The 13,698-nt window shown below is 38.5% G+C and overlaps 1 protein-coding gene across 11 annotated transcripts in view; it reads right to left on the bottom strand.

The window, feature by feature from the left end:
• The window catches only part of SRFBP1 (serum response factor binding protein 1), a 97,526-nt gene extending 86,790 nt beyond the window's left edge, over nt 1-10,736 (bottom strand). For 8 of the 11 annotated variants that reach the window (XR_004623984.1, XR_004623987.1, XR_004623990.1 and 5 more), the window contains exon 1: nt 10,554-10,735. Coding sequence is in view for 2 of the 11 variants with exons in the window: in XM_019799378.2 (XP_019654937.1) it covers nt 10,554-10,589 (36 nt within the window). In the remaining 9 variants the exon portion in view is untranslated. Of the gene's footprint in view, nt 1-10,553 lie in introns of all 11 variants that reach the window. The other 3 variants (XR_004623991.1, XM_019799378.2, XM_002918950.4) reach the window with 2 other exon arrangements.
• Nucleotides 10,737-13,698: the final 2,962 nt, after the last annotated feature.

The raw sequence follows: 13,698 nt of genomic DNA, 5'->3' as shown, positions 1-13,698 counted from the left end.
AAGTCTAGTCACGTTAACCAAATTTTCAACCATATTCACAGTTCGATGAAATCAAACTTCTCCCATAAACAGTGAAGGAGTAAATCTACACTCTAAAAATGTGTCTGAGGACTAAAGAGAACCAAGCTATGATTTTTTAAAAAGTCACAGCATTCTCGGTGATTAGTATTTTGATAGTGCACTAATATTTTGTGCTTGGAACATAATAAACGGTGAGTTCCCAAGATCAGAGAGCATCACATTCATCTTGTGATTTAAAACAGAGCTTTACCCATAACTGCAAGAATTTAATTTACTGAATCAGTGTTTCTATGACCAAAAACAAATGTATGAAAGTGATAATATTTTACTTATTTACACAGCAACCCTTGCATTTGTTTCTGGTAATAAATTTCAAGCGTAACTTTAGAAGAAATGTGAAAAACACAAGGGTGCATGCATACGCACATGGACAGATGCTTTAAATCATCCCATTAGACAACAGTGCTGAACTCTAAGAACAAAAAAATGGAAGACTGGCCAAGAAATGGGAATATTCTAATGATGAAGAACTACATGTTATAACAGTACTTAGCACAACAGGATGCTATCATTTTGAGTTTATATTTTGCTTGTCATTATTAGCAGTCATATATCTTATCCTTTCTCCTATAATATCCTTTGTCCGTTCTCTACTTTAAGAACTATATAAAATTCAGGTAAGATATAATCTTTAAAATTCAGGTAAGATATAATCTTTCCCTGAGAAGTCTTCCAATGACTTCTTCAGATGGAGATAACCCCTCCAACCTTCACGTTCCCACTATACTTTGTACATAGCATCTATCTCACCATACTGTCCCTAAATGCTCATGTGGCCATCTTTTTCTATAGTCTGGGCACTCCTAGAGGACAGGGACCTTGCGGTACCTAGATAATTTTTTTCCAAGTGTTGTGAGAGTGCCTGGCACATACAATCCTTCAAATTCTCCTTGCCAAAATAGCAACACCGACATCATCCTGTTTCTTCCAGTCTCTTGCATTTGGCTATAACACCGTTTCTTACCCTCAGTATATTTCATCCCCTTATTCAGTGAAGATACTGGCAATCAGCTTACACTTTATCTCTGTCCTAACTTTTCCCACCATTCTGGGTGATGTAGATGTCTATGTAATACAACCTATCCATTATTATATCCTCACTCGATGACTTCTTTCCTCATGACTTAAATCTATTCAGTCTCAGGACCCATGTCCAAGGTCACACTGTAGGCCCTGTTATCACTCATAAGGGCTCCATTTTCATAACCATTAATTCAAATACTCTACACTGAGATCACAATGCCTATTTCCTTGTTCAATTCCACCCACCACCATGGCCTTTGACTTCACTGGGACCAACAGCTCACTGACCCTTCTATTTTCTCTCAAATGATTAGTCCTATTCTTTTAAATTTTCCTCCTTTTATTCAGTTTATGTACATGATCAACATTTGTCAATACCTAAACTCTCTTATCCTTCCTGTTAGCATCCCTCTAGTTAATCCTGGACAAAAACATCATCCTGAGTTGTTTTTTTTCCCCCAAAGATTCATTTATTTATTTGAGAGAGAGAAAGAGCACGCACAAAGATGGGCAGAAGGAAAGGGAGAGAGAGGATCCTTAAGCAGACTCCATGCTGAGCACAGAACCAGACAAGGGGCTCGATCCCAGGATCCTGAGGTCATGACCTGAGCTGAAACCAAAAATCGGCCACCCAACCAAGTGAGCCATCCAGGCAACACTCATCCTGAGTTCTTTATCACAGAAATACTTGAGACATTCTATCTACATTAAATTCATTGTAACTAACATGAAATGGGCTCCTACACTCTTGGCAAACCTACTATATTTTTTTGGTCAATTCCTTCTACAATGACTATTTTAAACCTTTGCCTGGTTTCTAAAACATCTGACCTACCTCTTCCTCTCTTTTTTCCAATTTTATGGAGAAAATGAACATCAGAGGGGAACCATCACCTTCCAACACCACAAATGCAAATTTACTTCTATCACCTACTGTCCTCTATTAACAAATCCTACACAGTATCTGATACCTTCGAGTTGTATTTTGGATCTCATCTTTTCTGCCTTCTTAGAACCCTTACTAAAGACTACCCCTTTACTTCAGCATTGTCAATCTCTACATGGTTGTTTCTATTGATTCCTAATTGTGCTTGACTCATTTTCCCTAGAGATAAGCCAAAACATTCTCACTATGATCACTTGGAGTACCCTCTCTCTACAACTGTCTCAGAGCCAAGGTGGCTCGAACTCCCTAACTCCATTTTTGCATACCACATAATCCCAGTTGGATTTTCATTCCCATTAGTCCACTAAATGCTGTTACAAAAGACACCAATGATTTCTAAAAGTCCGTCAAATCGAAAAGGAATTTTTCAGGCTTCACTTTACTTGCAATCTCAGCAGCATTTGACACCACTGACCACCTTCTCCTTCTAGGAACACTTATTCATTGCCTTCCATGATAGAATACTCTCCAGCGTTTCCTCTGTCCTCTCTCGTCACTCGACCTTGGTCTTCTTTCAAGACTCATCCACCTCTAACCAGCTGTAAGTTTAAGGGGCAGTCTTAAGCCAACTCTTCTTTTCACAATACACTTTTTAGACCTAAGTGATCTTACCTGTGTATATTGTAATTTCCCACCTAAACAAGATAACTCAATAATTTTGGCCTTCAGCTAAGAATTTTTCGCTCCAGACCTAGATGTGCAATGGTCTAGTTGACATTTCCTTTTAAGCATGCTTAAAATCATCTACAATGCACACTTGAACCCATGTTCTTCACCCCCAAATAGGTTCCTTTTTTGTTGTTTTAAGTTTCAGGGAAAAGAACAATCCTTTTGTTCAATTATAAACCTAGGGCTCATTTTAAGTAGTTCTCTTTTCTAAATCCCTCACAATGAATCTGTTACCAAGTCGTGTTAATTTTATCTCCTAATCATATCCCAAATTGTACCACTCCTCCCCCTATCTTGACCTCCTAGCTTTCCTGGGTGAGTTACTGATAACTGGTTTGTCTACATCCACTCTTGCCCCTCTCCAACCAGTTAGTTATCCACAACTGAGTCAGAATATTTTTTTAAAAGATTTTATTTATTTATTTGACAGAGAGAGACACAGACACAAAGAGACAGTGTGAACGTGCCACAGAGGGAAAGGGAGAAGTAGACTCCCCACTGAGCAGGGAGCCCAATGTGGGACTCAATCCCAGTACCCCGGGATAATTACCTTAGCCAAAAGCAGATGCTTAACTGACTGAATCACCCAGGTGCCCCAGAATACATTTTTAACACACAGATCTGATGACAGACCTTAATTCTCTTTGGCGGTTTTCAGCTTGTCTTAGGATGGCTACATGGGCCTTCTTTTAGTCCTTTGTCTTTACCATGCTCCCACCTACTACCAAGTCTTTGCACTTGCTGTTTCCTCTGGTAGGAATGCTCTTTCTTACTCTTCTTTCATCTCATCCTTCTGATTTTGGCTCAACTGTCATATCTCAAGTGAAATCTTTTCTGCCCTTCCACAGAGGGTTAAAATTCCCCTTTATAAGTACTTAGGAATGCATCTAGAACTTATCATAACTATTATTTTAAGTTCAATATTTTACTTGTAATCTGATTACAATCTGATGTGTCTTCTTCCCAGTAGGTTATAAATTCCATGAGGGTCAAGTGTCTGGTTTTACTCAACATCACATCTTAACACCTAACACACTGATGGTATAGTGTGAGTTTTCAATTAACACTTGTTAAATAAATGACCAGAAAGGTTGTAGTACTCACTTGTTCATTCATGGTTTCAAAAGCCTAATACATTAACAAAGTGTAGTGTAATCAGCTTTCTTTCCCACTAGATATACTAAACCCCTTTGGAATTTGTTTTGAAGTTAGGTTTAGAAAAAAAATTCATACTTGCATAATAAATAGCCACTTACACTAGGTTTTAAGTGAAAAAAATTGTTACATTTCTTTTCTTTTTTTAAATTAAATTTATTTGACACAGTAGAGAGAGCATAAGCAGAGGGAGCAGCAGAGGGAAAGCAAGAAGCAGGATCTCCGCTGAACAGGGAGCCAGATATGGGGCTCGATCCCAGGACCCCAAGAATCATGATCTGAGCTGAAGGCAGACACTTAACTGAGCCACCCAGGTCCCCCAAAATTGTTACATTTCATATGCAGCAAAATGGGGGTTTATGACACATTTTTTGAAGGTCATTTATAAAACAAATTAATAGGAGTGATAAATTATGCATTAAAATACATTAACAACTGTTTCTAATTGCTGTATCCTCCAGGTGCATAAGATGATTATATGCTATTCTCTAACTGCTGTTAACCAAACTTAACTAATAAACTGCAGGGAGCAGGTTGGTCCTCAGTTACATTCCAATCATGGGAAAGCTAAACTCCAATTTTAAAATTCCAATTTAAGAAGTACTATGTTTGTCGTTACTGCATTAAGGAATTCTAAAAGAAAAGGGAATGTTTATGTATGTAGTTTCATGCCAAAACCAAAAAACCCTTTTCTAGCTTATTGACATTTCCAGTATTTGCATGCAGGCAGTAGGAAAATTTGTTTAATATATTAGAAAAATAAGTACATTCATTTTATGTAACAATGGAAAAATTATTTTATTTTTCTCACAATTGACTACCCCAAGCACTTAGCTTTCTTCAAGCATTCAACTTTATTTTTGCAAAACTGACAAACAGGTACCAAGAACCTTTCAGTTAGAATTCAAAATTCATTTGCACTTAGGAATTAGGAAGTTGGTTGACAGAAAACCCACAAGTCAACAAATTGGCCTGAAACATTCAACACTGTCAGAAGGCCAATACACTACTTAAGGGCAATGTGCTTTGGCTTTCCAACCAAAAGCAAATAGAACTACCATTGTTAGAAATGTGAAAAGAGTAGGATACTGTCTGGGAAGGAAGGATGGAGGGAAAGAGAAAGAGAGCAAGGAGAAATAGAGGCATAATAATGGAATGAAACGTGCTGACAAAAGAAGAAACAACCAGACAGCCTCTTTTGGTAATTCGTTGACTTTGCCATGCATTTAAATCAACTTCTAACAAAAACACATGGTTATTAGAAAACAATTATTCCAAAAGCTAACATTGTTCTAAGAGAGCTTATAGTGCTAAGAAAACTCTTGAGTGTACCTATGTTTCTGAGTACATTAAAACTTCTACTCATTACTCATCTATCAGATGCAATACAAAAAAAAAAAAATGACAACATTCTGTCCATGAGGCTGTTAAAAAAAAAAAAAAGGCACTCTTCATATGCTGCTGATAGGAAAACAAACTGGTATACTTCTGGAGGGAACTCTGGCAACATCTAACATAAGTCCTACTTCTAGGAATCCATCCAGAAGATACACCTTCAACAACAGGAAAAGGCTTTGCACAAGACTATTCACTGCAGGGTTCCTATAAAGTGCTGCACAAGAGATAAAATAATGCATATAAATAAAGCGCAAGCAATGTGGTATTATAAATCAATGCAGGAAATATGCATGTATTGTCATGAGTAAACCCAAAAATTGTGTGGTGAAAAGTAACTTTTAGAGTTTTTTTAAAAAATTTATTTATTTGTGTGTGAGAGAGAGAGAACACACACACATGCAGGAGAGGGGGTTCAGAGGGACAAGCTCCACTGAATGTGGAGCCCGACTCTGGGCTTGAGCCAGGACCCTAAGATCATGACCTGAGCCAAAGGCAGAAGCTTAATGGACTAAGCCACCCAGGTGCCCTGAAAATTAACTTTTATAATGATACCTGTGGTATAATACTGCATTAATACAGTAACACATGCAAATTTAAAAATATATAACATAATACTATGGGCATATATAACATAATAAATGCTGGTATATGTTACTAAATTACAAAAAAAATGTGGATGAGAAAATTACAGTGGAAGAGTAAGAATTACTTCTGAGACAGAGAAGAAGGTGGGTAGAATTAAGCATTACAATATAGCAAGACATTGACACTTGCTAAATACAAAAAGCAGATTACAGAGACATTTGTTACATCATTTTCCATACGTTTGAACTACTTCACAGTTGACAAAATTAATTATGGTATAATTACTTATCATTAATTATTGTGGTATTAATTATAGATAGGGATTCTAATTTGGTCATTTGGATGATAACTTACTGCTGAATTATATATATATATTTTTTTACTTTTGAAGAGCAGCAATTTAAAAATTCTAGAATGCTTGGTGATTATTTACAACTTAATCACTACTGAGCATATGCTGCCACCTAGCAAAACTCCCCAGAATAGTTTAATAACCAAACAGAAAATGGTTCTCTTCTTATGGACACACCCTGATTTACTACTTTGGGAAAAAAATATTAAAAAAGTACTATGCACTCAATTATGAAATAGGAGCTATGTAACTTCAAAAGCACATACAAATATAGTTCTTGACATTCTTATCTTTTACAATATGTGGAGGCAAATCACTTTGTTCTCTGGCACTTTGGATTCTACCTTTGCTATCTTATAGGAAATGGAAAGTAATTGTCTAATGGGCTTCTTGGTAATCTGCTCTCAGGAATAAAATAATATCTCTTTCATATAAAGGCCCTTGGCCCTCCTATGGAATTAAAGTACATGATCAGACTGGTTCCCTTCCTAGTTCTGAATTTGCATTTCAGTGCTGCCTAAAGAAACAGACTGGAGCAAATTCAGCTCTCATTTTACAAATTCTTTATTCACTAGATGCTAGCGAGCTGTTGTTTCCAACTGTGCATCCTTTCTCTAGTTCTAACAAAGGGAGGGAAAAAAAGTGAACAGTTTGGAGATCTCCTTCCCTTTTGTGAACATAAAGTAACTCAAGTTGAGCTATCATACTTTCATCTGCCCAACACTATTCACTCATTATTGCCTGTAAACAAGGTACTATGCTTGAGGTTAGGGAAGGTGCTATAAGTCAGTTAAATATTCTCACTTCGAAAGTCCATGTAAAGTACTGGTCGAAATTAAAAAATGCTATAAATAATCATAAGCTGAAGTTCAAGTTATTTTTTTTAAAGAAAAGTAAAGGTAAAATTAAAAATATAAGATTTTACATACTCAAAAATAAATGTTATTTTAAGAACTTAGAATCAAGAAGTCATGTACAAATGTCGGCTTTTCTCCTTGGAAAATTTTTGAAAAAAATAAAAAATATTAAGGGTAGAAGACACTGAAAGTTAGCATAAAATAATAGAAGCCTATGCAGGCAGGCTTTTTATTTTCACAAAAGACATTTTGGGAAATTGAATATGCTATAAATTAGACTATAAATCTATAAAATAGATTATGCTATAAACCACAGAACGATTTAGAAGAAAAAGCCATAATTAAAAATCATGCACAGATAACAAGTACCAATATTCCAAAGATAATAACAGAGATTTAGAAATGTTTGAGAATCTGATGAACTATGGACTCTTTTTTGTGTGCCCCAAGAGGCACACAAACAAACACCAATTTACACATCCTAAATCCCAGTTAAGGAGAGCTAATTTAGGTTCATAAGAATCATAAAAATGATGGCTCAAGTTTCTCACTACACACATCCGTACTGAAGATATGATGGTGAGCAAAGCTTACACACAGGTGGAGGAAAGAAATCTCTCACATTCACACACACACATATACTCAGCAACTCTTCGAAGTGCTAAAAAGAAGTAAATGGTGTTACAGAAGTTTATAGAAGGGGTAAAATGAAAGTCAAACCCAGTTTCCCTGAGAAAATAACAAGTATAAGTATGAAATGGACTGAGAGGAAAAGGGGTTTTGAGTAGAAGGAAGAACTTGTGCAAAGGAGGTGTAAGAGTGCTATGCTATCTAGTGGAGGAAGACCAACGAGGCTGAAGTAGAGGGGAGCAGTGGTATACTATAAGGGGGAGAGGACACAGGCCTTGTTTAGACTGGTCTTAACCAAAAGCAACAGGAAACCATCAAAAAGGCTGTAAGAAAGGGAGTCATGAGATTAGATTTCTCTTTTGAAGAAAGCACTCCAGCTGCACTACGGAGATCAAACTAGATGGAGAGAAGAGTCAGGACAGTAGTTGGAAGGCTAGCAGAGTACTTATGGTGAGAGATGTAACTTGGACTAGGAAGGGATGACAATGAAAAAGTAATGGATACATTAAAGTGGTGAATGTGAACTCTTTTGCAGATATATTTCTTCCTTGGAGAAGTTGTTAATTCGTTTCTTTTACCAATGTTCTACGAGCCAGTTTTTCTTAATTACTATTTTACAGTAATGATATTAACCACTTATCTGTCATATTTGTCATATATTTTCTTCTAATTAGCTGTCTTTTTAAAATTTGGGGACATTTCAGTTTTTATGTAGACAAATCTGTATTTGTTTTCCCCTTCATAGCTATTTTTCTCCCATTTGTTTTAAATTATAACACCTTCCATCATCTTCACTTCTGCTGTCCTTTCCCCCCACCTTCATATGAAATAGATGTACTTTCACATGGGATATATACACTTCCTAATTTGATGAGCTCATCCAGTCGCCCAGCAAACATTGTCATAGAGCATATATGTTGTAGGTGGTAGACAAATACATAAAAACAGAGTAAGAAGTAGACAAGGGTTTCAAGAGTAGAAAGTGGTTGCACGAAGCACGGACACCTAGCCCAGACTGAGGTGAATTAGTGAGGAATTCCTAAGGATCAAATTTTAACTGCTTTAAAGAAGCCTGGGATTTAGTTAAGTGGAAAAAGAAAACTCTTCTTAAGCGAAGAGTGCTAAATGACTGTCATTAGTACTCTGACTGCAATTTCAAAACTGAAAGGAAGCTCACTAGTATTTCAAAGAATTCCCAAGGGTATCACTCCACTTAAACTATTTTATATGTCCTAGGCAAACTAATGAGAAAAAGCCCACCAAATGTTTTCTGGAAGTAGCACAAGCTTAACATAGGTTTCCGAATATATGTTCAACATCTTCAGAATTTCCCCCTTCACTATATTCTGTATGCCACTGTCAAGTGAGATTCGGACTTATTAACCTGGAAGAAAAGCAATAATATAATTTAGTTTCATTTTCTACTTAACCCCAGAAGTTCTCATCAATGGAGAATTATCCAGCCCTTTACCACCCAAGGCAGTCCTACTATCGTCTTTTAGCGTCTTACACCAGTCCCTCTGCCTGGAATGCCTTCTTCCCCCTCACTAAATCACTGACTGCAATTCCAGTATAAGATCCTTAAAGACAAAGAACAATCACCTCATTTTGCCTTCTTTGGTAACCTTTCTTTCTTTTTTTTTTTTTTTAAAGATTTTATTTATTTATTCGACAGAGATAGAGACAGCCAGCGAGAGAGGGAACACAGCAGGAGTGGGAGAGGAAGAAGCAGGCTCATAGCGGAAGAGCCTGATGTGGGGCTTGATCCCATAACTCCAGGATCACGCCCTGAGCTGAAGGCAGACGCTTAACCGCTGTGCCACCCAGGCGCCCCCTTTGGTAACCTTTCTGCAGTAGTTTTTCCGGGCATGATTCTGTACCATCGGTGGGTGTTGCCTACCCTTTCCTATCTGAGTATAGGTTGCTTGAAAACAGAAAGTACGTCTAGACACAACTGTACAACGTGAATAGTATGTCTTGCTCATGGCAAACACTTAAACAGCCACTGATTAAAGAAGATAAGGAACTTCCTTTGCAGTAGCTGTGAGGTCCTTATTGGACTCTTGCTTTTCCAGCTTACTTTAAGTCTTCAGATGTCTTATGACTTCCTTAAATAGAACCAGAAACTGGAGAGGAGATAGCGGCAGAAACGGTAGCCTAGTAACACTGGCAATTTACGTTAGCAGTGATAAGGGCAAACACCTGATTTCAGATTGAATTTAAGAAAGAAGGAGAAGAGGAATTAGCGATGGCAAGTATAAACAACTCTTTTTAAAAATTTTGCGTAAATGGAAGGAGAGAAATGGGACAGTAGCTGGAGTAAGAAACGTGGTACTGGGCGTACATCCTTATAAACGATACGATCATCGCACTGAAGATCTCTTAGCAAAAGCTACAGCTCTCAGCCCCTCCCCTTCACTTCCGGCATCCAAAAAAAGGCAGGTAACGCGTAGAGAGTTTACTAGCTGTCCGGCACTGTGCGAACACTTCCATATTCCAATTAACTTAAATTTCGCAACAACCTTCCAAAGAAGGTACCATCGTGAGCTTCGTTCCAGAGACGAGGACACTGAATATTATGATTACACATCTTCCCAACATCCCACAGATAAAAATTCATGGGACCCGAGGGCCAGAAACAGGTCTTTTGCTTCAGCCACCTAGGAACCGTGAGGCGAAGTTACTGTGGCCAGGCTCCGCGTTCCCGCAAACCTGCCTGGGCCCATTCAGAAGCTGCCCCAGCCGCACTCCCTACCCTCGCTCCCACGAGACCACAGGCCCGTCAGAAAGACCCAAAGAAGCCATTCTGGGGGTCCTGAAGAAAAGCCCCAGAGGTTCCCCAGGCCTCGGCACCTACCTCGTTATTGAGGTTTAGAGCCCCCGGCTGAGCCATGGTAGGTCTGAGAAGATCCGCTGCTGCCGGCACGTGAACTGTGGGAACAAAATCGCGGCTCCGTCGCCACGCCCCTCTACGGCAGCCTTTGCAGCCCAAAATTCACCCAACGTCCGTTCAAGCCGATGCTCGAGCAATAGGGAGATTGACTCTCTGAGAGGAAGAACGGAAGTGAGTGAGAACAACTTCCGGAGTGGAGTGCTACGCGCCGGAACTGCGCGTTCCTATGGAAACCAGGCACGGGCAGGTGGCCCAGAGGGCGCTCCGCAAGCCGCTGCTAAGTTTAGAAGTTTTCCAAGATGCTGATTTTATTATATTCGTTTGTAGACGTGGCCCGGCTTTGTAAGGACCATGTTTTTGTGTCCCAGTGGGGGTGAAAGCCCTTTTATGAAAGGAAAGTTGAGTGTCCAATTTTTGCTCTGAATATTTATCTAGCGTTTGTGAAGATTCTTGTGCTTAAAACAAGCAGTCTTTATTAGATGCAGCTAAGCTCACGTTATAGCTGAAGCACGAGCATGTTTTTTTTTTCTGCACACTGTAGTAAGGTTTAAATTTAAGTAATGAACGTTTAAATTTAAAGGAAACCCGAAAAGAAAAAGGTGAACGTTTAAAGCAAAACGTTTAAAGCACATTTGCAACTGCCTGTGGGATTGGCTATTTTGAAGTATTAGCCTGTAGGCAGAGGAGACATTAGGGAGTAAATCTGAATTAGAGAATCTTTTGATTAACAATTAACACCTGGTAGAACTGATTGTTAAAATGGATCAAAGTCTGGGGCAAAAGCTCTGTGTGAATTATCTCCAAAATATTCACAGAAATGTAATGACATAGGAACTATTCTTATTTTACAGATGTGGAAACTGACTTCCAAGGAGCCGGGTGTCTCACCCGTAGTTGCCCACCTGGGGCCAACCACTGCCACAGGACTGTGGGGCTGGTTACACAAATCTGCAGAGCAAAGTGGAACTGCAAGACCCTCATTCAAACAGTACGGGAAAATAATTTTTCTTCCATGGTGTCTCTTGACCTGTCCTCTGTTTTTATTTGGTATTTAATGTGATGTTCTCAGGGAACAGGGAAATTGGTGGATCTAGTCCAGACCCTCACAGGTGCTTGGGACCTGCATCCCAGGACTTAGTTAGGGTGGATGCATGTTTTGGAACAAGATGGCAGCAGTTGCTAGGCAGAGACAAGAAAGTAGGAAGAAGGAGAACCCAAGTGGAGGATGTGGGAGGCAGGACAAAAGATAACCTGAGACTGAACCCTTGAGATATGTTTCATTGTCTCCCTGGACTTCACGTACAAAACTCAGATTCACGGGTAAAATGAAGAATTTCAGCACTGATGAAAGAACATTTAAGCTAGGCCTAATTATGAGCCTCTATCAGCATTGCCCAGTGCCCATTTTTCTAAGTCGTGATTCTGTACTCAAATTACTTTAACTCAGACTTGAATTTGGGTTGGTATTCTTTTAGTTTAATGTGTGATTTGGGCACAAATGCATTAATAGTTAACTTCCTATTTGAATAATGTTGCAGAAAGGTAGTTTTGCCACTAACAAGCCATACACTGACTTGTAATTGTCTTCTTATTCATTTACTTCTTGAAGCTGAGCTCCTGGACTGTAGTGGCTTCTTCAACTCAGGTAGGTAGTAGCACCCCATGCATGAATACATAGGAAAGGGCATATTAAAGTTAAGCGTAGAGCTTTATGGAAAACCTGTCTTCTCATTGGGGAGAAAGGTGTTGTTATGATTCTGTGATATTTCAGTAAATGTGTCCTTAATATGAAGTTTGTCTGTGGCTCTTAAAGGCTCTGTGGTGTTTTCTCTAGACCACCCCTCTTGTCCAACACCTCATTTCTCCAGCCAGCACAGTCTTCTCAGGTCAGTGCTTGTTTTCTATCTTTCCTTAGCCCAGGCTCTCTCCTTGGTCTTTCCCCATGTCAGCTCTGCTTTCTCAATGGCTACGTTTTAAGGCTAGTTAAGTTCCATCCATCCTTTTAAAGAATCCTTTCCATAGCTCCCAGCAGAAGTTAATTTTTCTCATCAGCAGATCATTTTTATATTATTTAGAATAGTTTAATTTTAGATTTTTTTCTGCAAAGACTGTTCTATAATATAAGCTTTTGGCAAACTTAGATGCTCATTTCAAAAGTGAATAGTAATTTCCCATTGTCCCGGATGTATCACTTCCAAGTCAATCCATCTCCCTGTTTTAATGTCACAATCTTAAAAATTATCTTGATTCTTTGCAAAGATGATTTCTGCTAAGCGATTTACATTTCCTCTAGTAATAACAGTGTTTTTGTATTAATCAGAAACGTACATGTTTCTCTTGAAAGCAACACATCAAACCATCTTAACCTTTTTTTCCTTAAGGGTTTACCCGTATCAGTTAAATGCTGTCAGATGTATGAAACAAGTTTATTATCATTAAAAACAACTAGTGTGAGACCTCTTTCCTCCTTATTAGAGTGTTCCATTAGTGAAAATAAAGATCCAACAGCATGTTGAATGGGAATCCAGTTTTCCAGTTTCAGGTTTCTCAAGAGTTTGTCAAATGCCACTATATTTGGCTACTCAGGCTGCCATAACAAAATACCACATACTGGGTGGCTCAAACAACAGAAATTATTTTCTTACAGCTCTGAAGGGTAGAAGTCCAAGATCAAGGTGCCATCAGGTTTGTTTCTGGTGAAGGTTCTCTTCCTGGTTTGCAGACACAGCCTTCTTCTTGTGTCCTCAGATGGCCTTTACAATGTACACACCTGGAGAGAGACTTCTCTGGTCTTTCTCTCTCTCTCTGGTGTCTATTGATTTTCATTTAAAAATACTGATTCTGTTGGATTCAGGCTCTACCTTTATGACTTCATTTCATCTTAATTACCTCTCTAAGACTTTATCTCCAAATACCATCACATTGGGGATTTTAGTTTCAATATATGGATGGGGAGGGTTGGGGAGAGGGAGGACACACAATTCAGGACACCTTCTTTGAGAAAAGAAAATTACCTCAAAAATAATCTTTTCTTTATGTAACATACCCGATGACTGCCATTTATATCGTTGCATATTAGATATCAATTGAATTTAGGACATTATGCTAA

Source organism: Ailuropoda melanoleuca, chromosome 3, assembly GCF_002007445.2.
Source record: "Ailuropoda melanoleuca isolate Jingjing chromosome 3, ASM200744v2, whole genome shotgun sequence".
Lineage (NCBI taxonomy): Eukaryota > Metazoa > Chordata > Mammalia > Carnivora > Ursidae > Ailuropoda > Ailuropoda melanoleuca.
This window is presented reverse-complemented; position numbering and strand designations above follow the sequence as displayed.